Below are 16,771 nucleotides of genomic sequence, written 5' to 3'. Positions count from 1 at the left end.
ACCAATTTGTTGTAGAGGGTTTGAGTCGCTATTTCCCGGGACTGCCACAATTAGGCTGCAAGACTGAAAAGATAGAATATGGTGACCTCCTGATGGTGCACGTCTGTAATCCCCAGACTAGGGAAACTGAAGCAGGAAGATCTTGGGTTCGAGGCCAGACTGGACTCAGAAAAATGCTCTGGCTGTCTATCTGAACATCAGATGGCCTCAAGATGGTGGGATCAAGCTGATCTTCTGCCTCAACTAACCTAGAGGGACTGTAGGAGTGCTTCTGTGTCCGGTTGGGTGCTCAGCTATCCTTTTCCTGTCTTTCTTTTTTAGACAAGGTAGCCTTGACTGGTGTCATGAGTGCCAGAATTAAAGTCACATGCCATTTACTTCTGACTGTTGTTGAACCACGATCATACCGTTTTAAAAATTATTACCAATTTTATTTTGGCTTTTCAAGACAGTGTCTGGCTGTCCTGGAACTCACTCTGTAGATCAGAATGGCCTGGAACTCACAGAGATTTGCCTTCCTCTGCCTCCAGATTACTGGGTGTGCAGCACCATTGCTTGGCTAATTATTTTTGAGCAATATCTCATGTAGGCCAGGCTGGCTTTGGCTTACTATGTAGCAGAAGACCATGAACTCCTGATCCTCCCGCCTCTGCCTCCCAAGTGTTGGGATTATAAAACATATCAGCACACACTGGCACTTTTATTGTTTTCCGGCAATAAAAACAGAGGTCTCAGCCGGGCGTTGGTGGCGCACGCCTTTAATCCCAGCACTCAGGAGGCAGAGGCAGGTGGATCTCTGTGAGTTAGAGGCCAGCCTGGTCTACAAAGCGAGTTCCAGGACGGCTTCCAAGACAATACAGAGAAACCCTGTCTCGAAAAACCAAAAAAAAAAAAAAAAAAAAAAAACCAGAGGTCTCTAAGAATGCTACCATTGAACTATATAGCCTTAGTCGTCAGGGTCCCGCTTCTCCCAGGTCAGTCATGAGTCTGTATTCTCCTGCCTTCCGAGTGCTAGAGTTACTGGCGTGTGCCACAACACTGCTCTGAAATGCTTTATACACTCATAAACACACATTCCAAAATGGGCTAACGTAATTTTTCAGTTTCAGATAGACTGCACTGTTGCGAAATATTTGTGTACACTGTGAAGACAGATCATTGTAATTGGTTGAATAGAGAGCTGAATGGCCAATAGCTAGGCAGGATTTCCAGGAAGAGAGAATGCTGGGAAGAAGAAAGGCAAAGACAACAGGAATACATATAGCACAGAAGAGAGGTAAACAACAAACCATGTGATAGGTAGATTAATAGAAACAGGTCAATTGAGATGTAAGAGCTAGTTAGGACAAAGCCTAAGCTAAGGCCAGGCTTTCATAATTAGTAAGTCTCCCTGTCGTTATTGGGGGCTGGGGATCCAAAGATAGTCTGACAAGAAAGTTTACTACACTGCACAAAAGGTAAATTAATAAAATAAGCATTTATTAGAAGAGCATAAGGTGAGGGAAAACTCCCAGAGACCAGCTCGGGAGTGGGAAACAGTGGAGGCTCCTTGCTGAAGCAGGGCAGGACTCTTCCCACTCCCCAGCCTAGCTAGGAAGATGTGAGCTCATCTGCCTGCAGGTCAGTGTGTCCTGAGCAACCCATGTCAAGGGAGATGGCAGAGGAAATCATGCAGAGGCAAGGCCAGGACCCCTGACATGGAGATTCCCAAGGTGTCAGAGATACAGGCAGCCTCCATGGCAAACTCTCGGTGCTTGTCACTGGTCTAGGAGAGCAAAGAACAAGGGTTAGGCTTCCATCCTCAAGACTCTTGAGGCCACCCACAGCCCATGCCCAACTGACACAGACCTCCAGAGAAATGTTGTGGAAGGTATTCACATAGGCAGCTCCACCCAGGAACCCTTCATACAGAATGATAATGAAAATAAGGTAGATGCTGGGCAGGAAGCTCAAACATACGTCTGCCAGTAGGAAGGCGAGGTTGAGGCACTGTGGGCAGAAGCAAGTAGAGGCTTGAGACTGGGCAACAGCACAGCATGGAGGTAGCATGTCTCAAAGCTGCCTGGTTGCAGGAGACACTGGGGAAGGAAAGGACTAACAGGCCTGGGTAGGATCCCAGGGCCCAGCTGGGCCTGCAGGACCCTGAGAGCTTGGTGGGCCTTCCCTGGCCCCATCCTCATCTCCACACACCTTGCAGGTTCCTCCCCTTCCTTTTCTCCCATAACTCCTAGCCTGGAATGCTTCTCAAGCATCCCTCACTGGTGATCTCTCTACTTGGATCAGGCTCATTCCCACTGTGGTCACTGGCCACCTCATTTCCTTCTTGTTTTTTTTTTTTGTTTTGTTTTTCTTGATGGAATGAACCACCATACCTAACCACCCCTCCCCCCCTGCAGATCTAAGTCAGAACCTTGTGCTTCACAGGCAAATACTCTACCAGTCTTATCTTCAGCACCCGGGCATCCCTGAACATTCCCTATTCTCCCCTAACTACTGGACGGAGATCAAGGGGTCATTTGACAATAGGACTCCCTAGCAGTCTCATTGCATCTAGCCAGGGATACTGCTAAACCCACAATGTACAAGACAGCAACACAACGTAATTATCAGGCTCCAAATGTCAAGACCATAAAAATTTGGAAAGATAGCTCAGTGATTAATAGCACTTGCTGTTGTTGCATAGGTCCTGGGTTTGGTTCCCAGCACCCACATGGTGGCTCACAACTACCTGTAATCCCAGTTCCAGAGGATTTGACACCCTTTCTGTACTCCACAATTGCCAGCCACGCAGGTGGTTCGTATATATATATATCTCTGTAGGCAAACATTCATATACATATTTTTTTTTTTGGTTTTTCGAGACAGGGTTCCTCTATATTGTTTTGGACGCTGTCCTGGAACTTGCTCTTGTAGACCAGGCTGGTCTCAAACTCACAGAGATCCGCCTGCCTCTGCCGCCCAAGTGCTGGGAGTAAAGGCGTGCACCACCAACGCCCAGCTTCATATACATAATTAAAAAAAAATAAAAGAGGGCCAGGAATGGTGAAGTATGCGTTTAACCCAGCACTCCAGAGGCAGAGGCAGGCAAATCTCTGAGTTTGAGGCCTGCCTGGCCTATATAATGCACTCCATGCCAGTCAAGGATACATAGAGACCTAGTCTCAAAAAATTTTTAAGAGTACTGGAGTTGAGAAACCATAGTTTTCATGTTCTCACTTGAAGAAGCCTCCTTGGTCCCCCAGTTGAGGGTGCCAAGCCCTCCTCTGTCCCAAGTTATTCAGGCATGTTCTGCTATTCCAGGATACTATGTGCCCTCCCTCCAGTGTGGGTCACCATCTGATGGCTCATAGGCTCCACACACAGAGAATTAACTGGAGACGTGTTAACCGGGGACCAGGAAGGCCTCCTCTTTCTAAAGTCATCACTGAGTCAGTCTGGGAAGGCTCAGAGATCTGCATAAGAACACACTCTGGTGATAGAGATGCAAGGGTCGGAGCTGCAAACCTGCGCCTGTGGTATGAGGTCTGGTGCTGTGGGGAACGGTAGGGATTCAGGGAGCAGGCCACACATCAGACTGTAACCTAAACCTTTTGGCGACATCCATAATTTCCACGTGCAAATGGCTGACAACTGTTGACCTAGCCTTGGGCTAATAGTACCAGATCAATAGGAGGGTTGGAGGCTATGGACTGTTGTCTGAGCTTCAGAATATAATCTGTATTTCTGTATTTCACCATGGAATTAACTTCTCTTTTACATTAAAAATTTATTACATTTATTTGGTGTATATGTGCACTTATGTGCATGTATGACAATCAGATACCAAACTCAGGTTGTTAGGTTTGATGGCATTTCTGCAACACTTTGCACACCCCCCTTTAATATTTTTATTTTTTTATTTTTTTTTGGTTTTTACAAGACAGGGTTTCTCTGTATTGTTTTGGAGGCTATCATAGGTCCAGCCCAGCCTCGAACTCACATATATCCGCCTGTTTCTGCCTTCTGAGTGCAGCCATTAAAGGTACGTGCCACCACTGCCTGGCGTATTTTTTGTTTTTGAGTGTACAAGTGTGTATATATGCCAGTGCACATGTGTGTGGAGATCAGAGAATTTTAGTAATTGATTCTGTCCTTGCATCATGTGGGGACCTAGGGATTGCACTCAGGACACTAGGCTTGGTGGCAACAAGTTCCTTTACCTGCTGAAGCATCTTCCTGGCCCATCAAGTAAGTTATAAAAAATACTTTTAATTACAAGGATAAAGTACTTTCCTATAATGAAGGGATTGGATCCCTTAACACTTGGAAACAGAAGTGTTTTGTTTTAGATGTCTGGAATACTTGCATATACATAATGATAGATCTTGGAATAGGAGCCAAGTCTAACTGTGAAACTCATTTTTCATGTATACTCTATACATGTAGTAAGTTTTCTCATGAAAGGAAGTTTCATGGTGTGGGATTTTGCATTTGTAATGTCATACAAGTTAGTATTTTGCATTTTGCATTTCAGATGTTGCATTAGGGATGCTGAAGTTGTAGTCAGAGGTTTAAAAGTCACTTTAGGGTGTGGATCTCTAGATGTATGCTGGTGTGTCAGGCTCCTCTTGGGAGACTGCTACAAAGAGCCATTATTGACTAAGAACCACAGATCTCTGCTAAGGGCAGCTGAATTTGCTCCTAGCAATTATTCACTGATAAAAACACTCACTTGACCAAAATGCCACTGATTCTATTCTAAATAACCTAACCTAAGATGAAAGAAACATGGGTTTCTTTACAGGTATGAACAGTATGCCTCCATCTGATTTTAAAAATGTCGCCGGGCGTTGGTGGCACACGCCTTTAATCCCAGCACTTGGGAGGCAGAGGCAGGCGGATCTCTGTGAGTTCGAGGCCAGCCTGGTCTACAGAGTGAGTTCCAGGACAGCCTCCAAAGCCACAGAGAAACCCTGTCTCGAAACCCCCCCCCCAAAAATGTCTTTTGCATAAAGCATTGGCAAATCATGAAACACATTTCAATGGATTAAAATGTGGTACAAGCCAGGCATGGGGGCACGCACCTGAAATCCCAGCACTTTGGAAACAGAAGCAGGAGGGTCATCAAGTTCAAGATCAGCCTGGGCAACACAGTGAGACCCTGCCTTAAAAAATAACAAAAGATGGGTGCTTGGAGAGGTGGCTCAGTGGTGAAGAGCACTGACTGCCCTTCCAAAGGACCTGGGTTCAGTTCTCAGCACCCACATGGCAGCTCACAGTCATCTGTAACTCTAGTTTCAGAGGGTCCCATGCCCTCTTCTGGTTTCCATGGACATCGTATGTATGTGATGCACAGACATACATGCAGGCAAAAAAAACCAAAAAAACAACCAAAAACAAAAAAACACCCATACACATAGAAACTCAGAACAAACAAAACCCACTAAGGCAGGGGTAGGGGTGGGGGTGTGGCAAGATGCCTCAGCAAGTAAAGACAATTGCCATGCAAATCTGACAACCTGACTTTGAGCCCCTTCCCTAGTAGAGACAACTAAAAGTTGTTCCCTGGCTTCTATATTCAGGCCAGTGTATGCACACCCTTGATTGTACACACACACACCACGTATCATACCAAAATAAAAATACATAAACATTATCTTATTACAAAAAACAAAAAGCCAGGCATGGTGGTGCTCCAGTACTTGGGAGGCAGAGGAATGAAGATCCCTATGAGTTTGAGGCCAGCCTGGTCTACAGAGTGAGTTCCAGGACAGCCAGGGCCATTACACAGAGAAACTATCTCAAACAAACAAAAAACCAAATAAACACAAAAAGATTTGCCTCCAAATAAAAAGCTTGGGCTGACTAGATGGCTCACTGGGTAAAGGCACTTGCTCACAAGCGATCAAGCCCTGAGTTTGATCCCTGGTTCTCCTCCACGTGTGGGTCCTAATCCTCCAGGTTGTTCTGACCTTCACACACACTACTTGGCAAGTGCTTCTCCCCTAATAAATAAATAAAAATTTAATTATAACTTTTTAAATTGTAAAAATAAATAAGGAGTCTGAAGGTTTAAGAAACTGACCTAGTAAGCACAAAGTTCCAGGTTCAATGACAAGAACTATAAAAACAAGCAAACAGCAAAAGGCCAGACATTATGGTTCAAGCCTTTAATGCCAGTATCAGTGAAGCAGATCTATGAGATCCAGGCCAGCCTGGTTTACATGTTAGATTCCAGGCCAACCAGAACAACACAGTGAGATCCTGTCTCAAAAACAAAGGAAAAAAAAAACTAAAAAAATAAAACAAACAACAATGAAACCAAAATAAAACAAAACAATATCTGTCTCTGACTTCCATTTTTTTCTCTCAGTGTTGTACAGACACTATGAGATATAGTTGTTGCCCACATCTATTACATATTTTAAGTTTTGCAGTACTAGAAATGGAACTCACAGCCTTATACAGGGTAGGCAAACACTCTGCCACTGAGGTACACATCCTGCCCCACCACATCTGATTTCTCCATGGGGAAACTGAGGTTCGTTAGAGGTTCAGAGACCTGCTGTGAGTCACACAGCTATTCAGTACAGAAACTGGTATTTGCCCACAAGCCTGACTAGCTTCTGATGCTACCACAAATTTTATATGGATCCCTGCTGATGTTCAATGCTATAGTTAGGAATGCTAGAGAATGCTAATATCCTCTGCTGAGTGAGGGATGCTGGGAGCCAAGGTGAGAGTGGAAAGACAGGGCAGGGCTCAGTACCTGCAGCAGGGCTAGGACCCAGGTGAAACGGATTCGGCAACAGTGGAGAGAAGAGCGGGAGACGAACACGCCAGCCTGGTATAGCATTTGGTACCTGAGGAGGGGGCAGGGAGGATGAGGAAGCTCCTCTGGGCGCCTATGGGGTAACCCCAGGTCCCCAACATCATGGAGTCCTCCTAGCCCACTGCCCACCTGACAATGTCTCTCACCATCGGTACTGCTGAGCGTGACTCAGGGATGTGTTCCGGAAAAAGAGGAGCTCAAACTGCAACAAAGACCAGGTAAGTGGAGATCTGTGGAGCTCAGTCCCGTTTCTCCTCCCTCACCCCTTCCCAGCACCCCGCACTCACAAGGCCCTGGTTGATGAAGTACTCGGCAAAGTAGACCAGCACCAAGGGGATGATATAGCGCAAGAGGCCCTGGAAGAGTGGAGATGTAAGTGGACAGCAGGAGGCAGAGGCTCCTCACAGGGCACCCGCAGCCACCATCCAAACCTTGAACACCGTCCACCTTTCCTGGAACGAGAGGTCCCAGCTGGAGTCTAGACAACAGGGAGAGAGGGGGAGGAAGTTGCATACTGAACACTTAGCTAGGTACCATTACTCAGCAAGCAACCAGCCATCATAGCAGTGAGTTATTTTTTTAATTTTTTTTTTTTTGGTTTTTCGAGACAGGGTTTGTCTGTGTAGCTTTGGAGCCTATCTTGGCACTCGCTATGTAGACTAGGATGGCCTCGAACTCACAGAGATCCACCTGCCTCTGCCTACCGAGTGCTGGGATTAAAGGTGTGCACCACCAACACCCAGCCCGCACGTTAGTATTTAAATGGCACTGGATGCACACTTAGTAGTGGGTAAAAGGATAAATTTCATACTTTGTACACACGCACACACACACACACACACACACACACACACACACACTAACTTTTAAAAGAGGAGCAAGACTGCAGATCAGTGTACAACTTTTCTCTGCTTACCCCATTCCAAACTATCTGGCTGTGCTTTCTGTTTCTAAAAATAGACTCTTTTCTACCACAAGGCCTCAGCCAGAGCTGTTTTCTGAGCCTGGAACATGTTCACCTAGACATCCACAGGGTGACTCCTGGACAGCCAAGTTCTAGCCCAAAGATGTCCTTCAAGAAGCCTTCTTGGACTGACAGGCTCAGTGGATGAGAGCACACTGTCGAGCCTGAATGAGTGACGTGCAATCCCCAGAACCTCCACATTTGTAAACATGCCCTTCTCCAGCTCACCCCCATCCCCAATAAATAAATGGTTTTTTGTTATTTTTAAAAGCTCTCTTGGGGGCTGGAGTGATGGCTCAGTGGTTAAGAGTACTGGCTGCTCTTCCAGTGGACCAGGGTTCAATTCCGGTACCCTCATAGCAGCTCACAACTGTCTGTAACTCCAGCTCCAAGGGATGCCCTCTTCTGGCCTTTGCCAGCATGCAACACATCCATAGTGTAAACAAACTCACAAGAACACATACACATATATAAGTCTTAGGCACTTGTGTGTGGTGGCACTCTCCTTTGAACCCAGTGCTTGGGAAACAAAGGCAGGTGGATCTGAATTTGAAGCCATTCTGGTCTACAGAGTGAGTTCCAGGCCAGCAAGGTCCTCACAAAGAGACTCTGTTTTTGTTTTTTGCTTCTTTGAGACAGGGTTTCTCTATGTAGTCCTGGCTGTTCTGGAACTTGCACTGTAGACCAGAGCTGGCCTTTAACTCAGAGATCCACCTGCCTCAGCCTCCTGAGTGCTGCTGAGTGCCATCACTGCCCATGGAGAGACTGTTAAAAAACAACAACAAACAAACAAAAACTGAAAACAACCCTCTTAGAACCTTCTGTAAAGCAGAGAGCCCTTAAACCGCCCTGGTCTCTTTAACTGTCATGTTCTGGTTCTGTTTCTTTTTTCTTTTGAGGGTGTGTGTTTTGTCCCCTCTCTCCTTTCCTTTTTGAAACAGGGTCTTATTGTATAGCCCTGGCTGGCCTGGATCTCCTATATAGGCCAGAGTGGAGATCTGCTTGTTTCTGCCTCTCAACTGCTGGGGCTAAAGGTGTGCATCACCACTTTAGGCCCTTTGTTTTGTGTTCTGTGAAAATGTTCTCATTTCTTCTTCCTGAACCCCACTGGCCTCAGCAATTGGAACGCCTGGCATGTCGTCAGTAAGTATACATGACTGCTTCGACCCAAAGCTTTACACCCAGCCTGTCCCTCTCAACTGTGTCCACTATTGAGACCAAAACCCCTAAGGGAACGTGACCCTGGGAGGACCTTTGTCTCCTACCTGGCTTTGACTCTGGGGTCTCAGTGCCTATGAGTGGCTGCCGGGCATCAGTCTCTGCTTCATCTTCCCCTCCAGGGTCCTGGGGTTCAGGAGATGTGAGCAATAAGAAATAGCTGGGATGGAACAGAAAAACAACAGTCCATGTGAGCTCTTCTTCCGACAGAAGAGCCCCATCGGTCCTGCAGGCCACACCCTTGCAGGGGCTCCTTCACATCTGCATGTATCTAAAGATGGGGAACTCACAGCCTCTAAGTTATCCAATCCTGTGCTATGAAGCTTCAAATGTTGACAAATGCATCCTTTGGAACCCAACTTTGGCTTTTTGTTTCTAGCCAGGACCTCATTTGACTGGGTCCACATCAGCAGTAGTAGCTCAATTCCATTTCCTTGTTCTCATTATCCAACAATTGCTCTTATACAGTTACCGTTTTTACAGTAATTTTTATTAAATGTGTTTCTTGACATTTTTATACATATAGATACTGCACTGTGGTTTCCCTCACCCCACCCTCTCCTGTCTTCTTCCCACTCCTATGAACTCTCCCACCTCACAGGTCCCTTTCTCACATTCATGTCTTTTGTGTGTGTGTGTGACTCTGAGTTTAGCCAGAGCCTGTATGATCATGGGTTTTATTTCTTTATTTAGCTTTTTTGAGATAGGGTCTCACTATGTGGCCCTGGATGGCTTGGAGCTTGATATGTAAACCAGGCTGGCCTCAAACTGACAGAGATTCACCTGCCTATGTTGCCTAAGTGCTGGGATTAAAGGCATTTGCTATCATATTAAATTATCTATATTTTTTGAGGCAGGGTTTCCAACACGTGATCCCTCTGCTTCAGCCTCCCAAGTGTTGGGATTATAAGTTTTTATATTACACATATCCTGACTTCTTCTTTCTATATGGCCTTGTCCTTGGAACAGGCCCCCAGACCTCAGCATGACTGATTTTATGATGGAAGTGCAATTCAGGCTGTAAAACTCAGCATATAGACAGCACCACCTGACAAAACTAAAACAATGCCCTAACCCACCGAAGTCCATAGTTCCCAGAAAGTATCTGCATGTGCAACCTTGCTTTTTGGCTTCCGTAGGTCTGCTTCTGGCTAACCGCTCTTGTTAACTGAAGTCTGTCCACCTAGGACATGGAGTTATGCTTAAACACTCACCCCGAGAAAGGCTCAGTGCTACACCAGGATCCTGAACACCCAGTGTAGTCACCAGCTGGCTAATAAATACTTTTATTGACCTAAACCCATGTCTGAGCAGTCTTCTCTGGTGAATACCCCACAGTAGTCTTAAGCTATAATATGAAGTTACAGGTTTAACTGGCTAGTTAATGTTTCCTTTCTTCCTTTTGGGGCAGCAGGGGAACAGGAGGGGGGGACCCCGCGCGGGGCAGACAACAACAGGGTCTCAATATATAACTCTGTCTGTCCTGGGATTCATTATGTAGTCCAGGCTGGCCTCAAATTCACAGAGACGCACTTGCCTCTGCCTCCTGGGTGCTGGGTTTAAAGCACGAGCCACCACTCCCGGCTTAACAATGTTTTTCTACTACACACAAATACACACAGAACCAACACACTGCACTCAGTCCTACAACAGTCTCAGGTCCTCACTGTGCTGATGGTTCACGTTCATCAGCTGACACGAAAGGACAACCACTGTGATGTTACAGAGACAACCGAGGGTGGGTAATGGAGCTGTTCAGAGTCACACAGCCAACACACGCCCACTCTGGTACTCAAACTGAAGGCTGTCGAGAGTCCAGAGAATCACGAGCCCTCACAACAAGGCTGAAGAGATCTGCAGATTGGATCGGGATCAAGTTCCTCTCCTCCTCCCATAGTTTTGTCCTTTGGGCTCAAGGACACTCACCTGGCCAGCAGAAGAACAGGGATCCCCAACATAGAAAGCAGGGTGTGCTGAGGAGAAAGGCCAGCCTGGGTGAGTCCCAGATAAGATAGCGATCCAAGAAGTCCTGCACCCCCAGTACCCGAGGACCACCAGGAGATCACAGCGCTGAGGAGAGCACAGGAACATTTAGGAAGATGGGAGCCAGCAGGGGGACACACCTCTCCCCTTCCTGATCAGCCTGCTTACCTCGGGTAGAAGGCAGTGAGTGAGAGGAAGGTGACCTCTCCTAGACCTGATGAGATGCTGGCCAAAACCACTCCTGGGAGGGTGAAAAGCATATGGTGGCCTTTAACTGAAAGGCACAGTCTCCTATGGTATTTGATTATAGCCTCATCTCTCCATCAGCTCAGTGGGCTAAAAACAGATCTGCCACTGAACAGATTGGACAGTCATCTGGAGGGGCCAAACCATCCTCCACGTGTCTTTTCTAAGACTGAACCCCATCCTCATCTTCCCAATTACTCAACCCTGCTCAGCCCAATCTATACTCAAACCACACTCTCTCCCTATTAACACCTCCAAATTGTTCCTAGAGCCCACTCTGTTAGGGGAGTTCTAGCAGGTTTGTTTTTGAGATAAGGTTTCAGTATGTAGTCCAGCCCGGCCTGGCACTCTCCTTGTTTTTTGAGACAAGATTTTGCTGTGCAGCTTAGGGTAGCCTTGAAGTCACTAGGTGGCCCCAGACTAACCTCAAATTCACAACCCTGTCTCTCAAGTGTTAGAATTACAAGTGTGTGTGTGTGTGTGTGTGTGTGTGTGTGTGTGTGTGTGTGTCAAACACCACTAGCAGTCTCCTGGGGTTACAAACATATCCTTCCCTCTGGGAAGCTGGGGAAGACTACCCCCATAGCATACTGTGGAGGCTTCTCTGGACCATCCACCACACACAGCTGCATACTCACCACACAGGCTTAACCCCACTGAGTGAGAAGAGGCAACTAGGATAAAGCTTCCAGCAGAACAAACTGCACTGACAAGGACCCGGGGACTGAGAAGAAATGGAGAGGAACTTAGAAGGTCACCTCCATAATAGACTTGCCAGCCCCCTGCTATCTCCCCTCCCTGCCTTCCTCCTGCCACCCTGACCCAGACCTGTAGGGCAGCAAATGAAGGCCAAGAGGAGCCAGGAGTTTGATGACGAGGGTGGGAAGGATGTCTGCCAGGAGCACCGCCTGAGACAGGAGAACACAGTAAGAGCCTCGACCCTCCCTGAGATCACCTTCCCAACCCAGTGGAGGGAGCCAGTGCGACCTGCAGCAACTCCAGGCGCTGGGACTAGACAGATCTGGGTTTACTCCCAGCTTTCCCAGCTCTGGGCTCCTCTGATGGGTGTGAAGGTATTTACATGCTCTGAGCTTCAGTTTCCTCATCCCAAAAGGGGAAGCCTGCAGCGCCTCACTCACAAAGCTAGCTACCATGAGACTTATCTGAGTTGCTATTTACCACTCATAGAAGGAGCCCCATTTTTTTTGTTGTTGTTGTTTTTGTTTTTCAAGACAGGGTTTCTCTGTGTAGCCTTGACTGTCCTGGAACTCACTCTGTAGACCAGGCTGTCCTTGAATTCACAGAGATCCACCTGCTTCTGCCTCCCGAGTGCTGGGATTAAAGGCGAGCGCCACCAACGCCCGGCTCATCACTGGCAGTCTTGACATATCCTGACTGGATGCAGAGGGAATGAGGGTGGAAAGGCATAGATCATGGGAACCTCAGGTGGATACTCACAGCTGTGGAGATGGAGTTGCAGTCAAATCGAGATGAACTGTTGTGGGGCATGGGTGTTGGGCCTGGCTCCACCTATAGGAGAGAAGAAAATCTTTCCTACGAGGAGGCAAGAGGTTAAACAAGGCCCAGTCGCAGCTCTGCCATAAGTTGACAGATAGCTTTGGGTAGGTATGGGCTTCTTGGGGCCTTAGTTTCTTTATGTGCACAATGAAGGAGAATGCTTATAAACATCTCTAACTATTGACCCAGAGGCCAACGATAACGCCCTCCCCCAAGATGGATATAACATATTTAAGAGCATTAGTATAGAAACCTGGGTTTCTGGAAAATCTCATTTTGGGCCAGATTCCCTATTGAACCTGCAAGGCAGAGGCTTCTCCTTTTAGAGTATGTGTTTTCTAGATCATTAAGACCAGAAGTTCTGCACAGGGTGTGGCTTTACCTGCCAGCAACATCTGTAACATCTGGAGACATTCTTGGCTGTCATCTTTGGTTGTTAGTGGGTAGAGGCATGGGATGCTACTAAACACCTACAATGTGTAGGACAAACTCACAACAGCCACCTAGCCCTAAATGTCAACAAGGCCCAGGTGACAAAACACGCCACAAAAACAAGGTCTTACCAGCCAGTTATTTGAGTTCCCCAACCTGGTACCCGTTGCTCTCTTCAGGATCCCTCCTGCCCTGATGTACGGGAGACTAGAGGCTTTAACTCCCTTGGTCAACCCATAGCTACCTCATGAATTTTTCAGGGGACCTCTGGCCCTGGGTGAGTCCCTAGTAGTTCCATAGGGACTGATCACATGGTGTGGCGGAGGGGGGTTAACTTACATGACTCTGGTTCCCAGATGCCTGCTCCTGCTTAAGAATGTCATGGGCAGCGCTCAGCATCACCACATATGAGAAATTGTTGCAAAGACCCAGGATCCTAGAACAGGGAGAGATCTTCACTTTCTGGCTTTCTCCCTTACCTGTACTCTTCAAATGCCAACCTCTTTTTTCTCTCTCTCCAACATCAGACTCAGGGTTAGAAATCGAGGCTTTGAGATTAGACCAGCTCATGGCTAAACACCAGGCACTAAGATTCAGTTCTGGGGGGCATTTCTCATCCAATACTGTGTGGTACAACAGAATTACCCAGGACTTGAAACCCAAGTCAGTTGCTTCCTATTTCTGTGGCCTTAGTGGATTCCTATGTAAAATGAGGGCAAGTTCTCAGCTGACCTCATAGAGTGCTGGAGCAATCAAAAGAATACCAGATCTCCTTTTTGATCCATAAAGCATATTGTTCTTATTTTCATCTCCCAGAGCTGTGCTCAGGGCTAGGCAAAAGCAAATGGACTGTGGACGGGGTTCCACGAGCACCCGGAAGGCCCTGCTTTCAAAACCCTGCACTGCAAATAAAAACAATGGGGATCTGGACGCGGTGCTACAGGCCTGCAATCCTGGCACCTAGAAGGCACAGGCAGGACGATTAGAAATTCAAGGCAAGCAGTCACTGCCCACAGAGTTTAAAGTTGGCCTGGGGTATAAAGACCTTTCCATAAAAAAATAAAAATTAAAAAACAAAGTTGTGCCGGGCGTTGGTGGCGCACGCCTTTAATCCCAGCACTCGGGAGGCAGAGGCAGGCGGATCTCTGTGAGTTCGAGACCAGCCTGGACTACAAAGCGAGTTCCAGGACAGCCTCCAGAGCCACAGAGAAACCCTGTCTCGAAAAACCAAAAAAAAAAAAAAAAAAAAAAAAAAAAAAAGTTGTAGCTGAGTTGTTTGGAGGAAAACATTTAATAACTCTACAGATGGTAAGAGTCTCTGATCAATAGGTGATGGTGGTAATTTAATGGAATTTGGAAAGCTCACAGGTGGCCAAGGGTAAACCAGCTGACTCAGTATTTGTGGATTCAATAGCTTTTCTCAGCTTGACTCTCACCCCTGATGTTCCAGTCGCACTTCTGCACAGCTCTCAGACCACTTACCAGAAGCCCACCGCATTCTTCCATTGGGCACTCTGGCCATCCATCGGACGGGCATGGGGCTCTGAGTCGGTCTCCTCCCCTGGGAGAAGAGAAGGCATGACCCACCACTCACTCCGCGACTGCCTGTGTGTTGTTGTGTCCTGTTGCGGGAGCGTCGCGGGGCAGAGGCGGTCACTCAAAAGACAACAGACAAGAACACTCACTTTCGGAATCCTGAAGGTGCCTCCACGAGCCCACAAAGTTCCCCATAGCATCGAGTTCGGGTCCCCCAAAGGGCCCTGTGTCAGCGTGTGTTCGGAGTTGGCTTCAAGAGAACATACAAAAGTCTGGGACAGGTGGGTGCGAAGGATCAACGCCCCGGGGTCCGTCCCAGGTCCGGCTGTCTGCTACACAGGGCAGTCCATCAGCGGGTCCCCGGATTTCCACTTCCTGTTCACCCACGCCCCACCCGTCGGACCCCGCCCCCGTCCCCTCTAAAGCAAAGCCCCCGCCCCCCCGGGCCTGTACCTTTAAGAGCAGCTGACCTCTCCGCAAGGTAGAGTAGCAGGTTGGAGGGTCACGTGTCAGTACCAGGGCGTCTCCCATCACGTGCTTAGAAGTTGCTCCCTACTTCCGGGTCCTGTTTTCCCCTTAGGTCTTCCCAAACTTCGGGGAGTGAGAAAAGAAGAGCTCGGAAGAATCCTGGAAGCACTGGTTTTGAACTGGAATGGTGGGAGCCACAAGTAGAGCCACGAAAGGCGGAACTCTAGAAGCCGCCAAATCTGCCAGTATTAGTCATGGCGCGGGAGGCTTCAGCTTCTTTCCTGCTGCCCTCACTTGCCTTAAACAAATATGGCTACTTTCCTACTCCTGTCCCACCATCCACCAACTCCCCAAGGACTAGTTCTGCTTGGGAGCAAAGGCTACTAGCCTCAGGTGGTCCTTCTTATCTGTTGTCCTCACACACTGTTGTAAAAACCTAAAATAAGCAACTGGGAGGTACCTTGATTTGAACAATTGTCTAGAAAGTGAAAAGATAACACCCACCCAACAGGTTTCCATGAATTAACTGTGGCCATATTATCCTACAACCAACAAATACCACAAAAGTAGTACAACCCCTGGTTTTACAGATGAGAACATCAAGGTCCCCTTCCTCCAATGTTAATCCGCCATTAAACCTATAGATGACTTTAGAGACCCAGTTAGCAGTAAGACATAGAGCAGAGGTGCTGAGTTCACTGAGCAAGAACTTTTCCTGTTCTGTGATGTCAGCCAGTTGTCTTCATTGGAAATTAGGAAATCGAGACTGGGAGGGCAGTTGGAATACATAGTCCCAAACAGAGAGTCTTTCCTTACCTTCCTTCCTCTTGGTGGCAGGACAGCATCTTGATCACTCTTCATCGAGCCGGTTCCTCTGTTATGGCTTCTAGCAGCCTGTGCCTACTTCTACCAGCTCTTTTCAACCACCAGTCTTTAAGACTGCTGTTTGAAATATGCCCCACGATGCTGTTCTTCCTAGATCACTCAACCAGTGAGAAAAGCGATCCTACTCTAGAAATTCTGCAGCCTCTGTTCTGACGGAACTCACAGAAAGCTGTGAGTGACAAGTAACCACAGTACAAGAATAACCACAGGTGAGGAGGACATGGGCATTGGATACACCAATCCTGGCTTTTATCCCGTAGAGAAGTGCTTATGGTGTGGAAGTGGGAAGCCAGAACGTCCACTAGCCTTATCCTCACTCCTACTGCTTCTCCCCAGATAAATCAGGAACCACAAACCCTAGCTTCCTCTCACTGAAGACTGTGGCTTGGAGGAGACGGAAATGGCTGAGGTGTGAATATAAGACCTGAGTCACTCAGCTGCCCTTGCCACATGCCCCCTCTCTGCTCCCCAGTTCTGAGTCTCCTGTTCCCACTTTTTTCTTTCTGACCTGACCCTCTGCCCTCTAGCTCTAGATGTGCACCTGAACCTGAGTCACCTGGACACTGCACAGCCATTTCCCTGCCTGTCATAAAGTCATCCATGAGCGTGGGGGAGGTGCACAGGGCCTGGGGTGGAGATACGTCAGGGAGGGACAGGGGAAGAGGAAGTGTCTTGGGTGCTGGGGAGGACTGGCTTGCATTAGTGGGTGG

The 16,771-nt window shown here is 47.6% G+C and overlaps 1 protein-coding gene across 6 annotated transcripts; it reads right to left on the bottom strand.

The window, feature by feature from the left end:
• Positions 1-1,458: 1,458 nt before the first annotated feature.
• Cln3 (CLN3 lysosomal/endosomal transmembrane protein, battenin) lies at positions 1,459-16,771 on the bottom strand. 6 transcript variants are annotated; one of them, XM_040754423.1, is made up of 17 exons: positions 15,993-16,771; positions 15,162-15,355; positions 14,858-14,958; positions 14,655-14,733; positions 13,512-13,608; positions 12,681-12,752; positions 12,051-12,130; positions 11,861-11,946; positions 11,145-11,217; positions 10,920-11,063; positions 9,041-9,153; positions 7,243-7,289; positions 7,099-7,167; positions 6,958-7,013; positions 6,749-6,842; positions 1,849-1,989; positions 1,459-1,765 (listed from the first exon to the last, which is right to left on the bottom strand). In XM_040754423.1, the coding sequence occupies exons 3-17, from the start codon at positions 14,901-14,903 to the stop codon at positions 1,646-1,648; spliced, it is 1,317 nt and encodes a 438-aa protein (XP_040610357.1). In that variant the 5' UTR covers positions 14,904-14,958; positions 15,162-15,355; positions 15,993-16,771; the 3' UTR covers positions 1,459-1,645. The 6 variants fall into 6 exon arrangements, with proteins under 6 accessions (XP_040610357.1, XP_040610361.1, XP_040610372.1 ...); XM_040754427.1 differs by having other exon boundaries at positions 15,162-15,299; XM_040754438.1 differs by having other exon boundaries at positions 15,179-15,299.

The sequence above is a fragment of the Mesocricetus auratus genome, unplaced genomic scaffold (genome assembly GCF_017639785.1).
Source record: "Mesocricetus auratus isolate SY011 unplaced genomic scaffold, BCM_Maur_2.0 Super-Scaffold_4256, whole genome shotgun sequence".
Taxonomy (NCBI): domain Eukaryota; kingdom Metazoa; phylum Chordata; class Mammalia; order Rodentia; family Cricetidae; genus Mesocricetus; species Mesocricetus auratus.
This window is presented reverse-complemented; position numbering and strand designations above follow the sequence as displayed.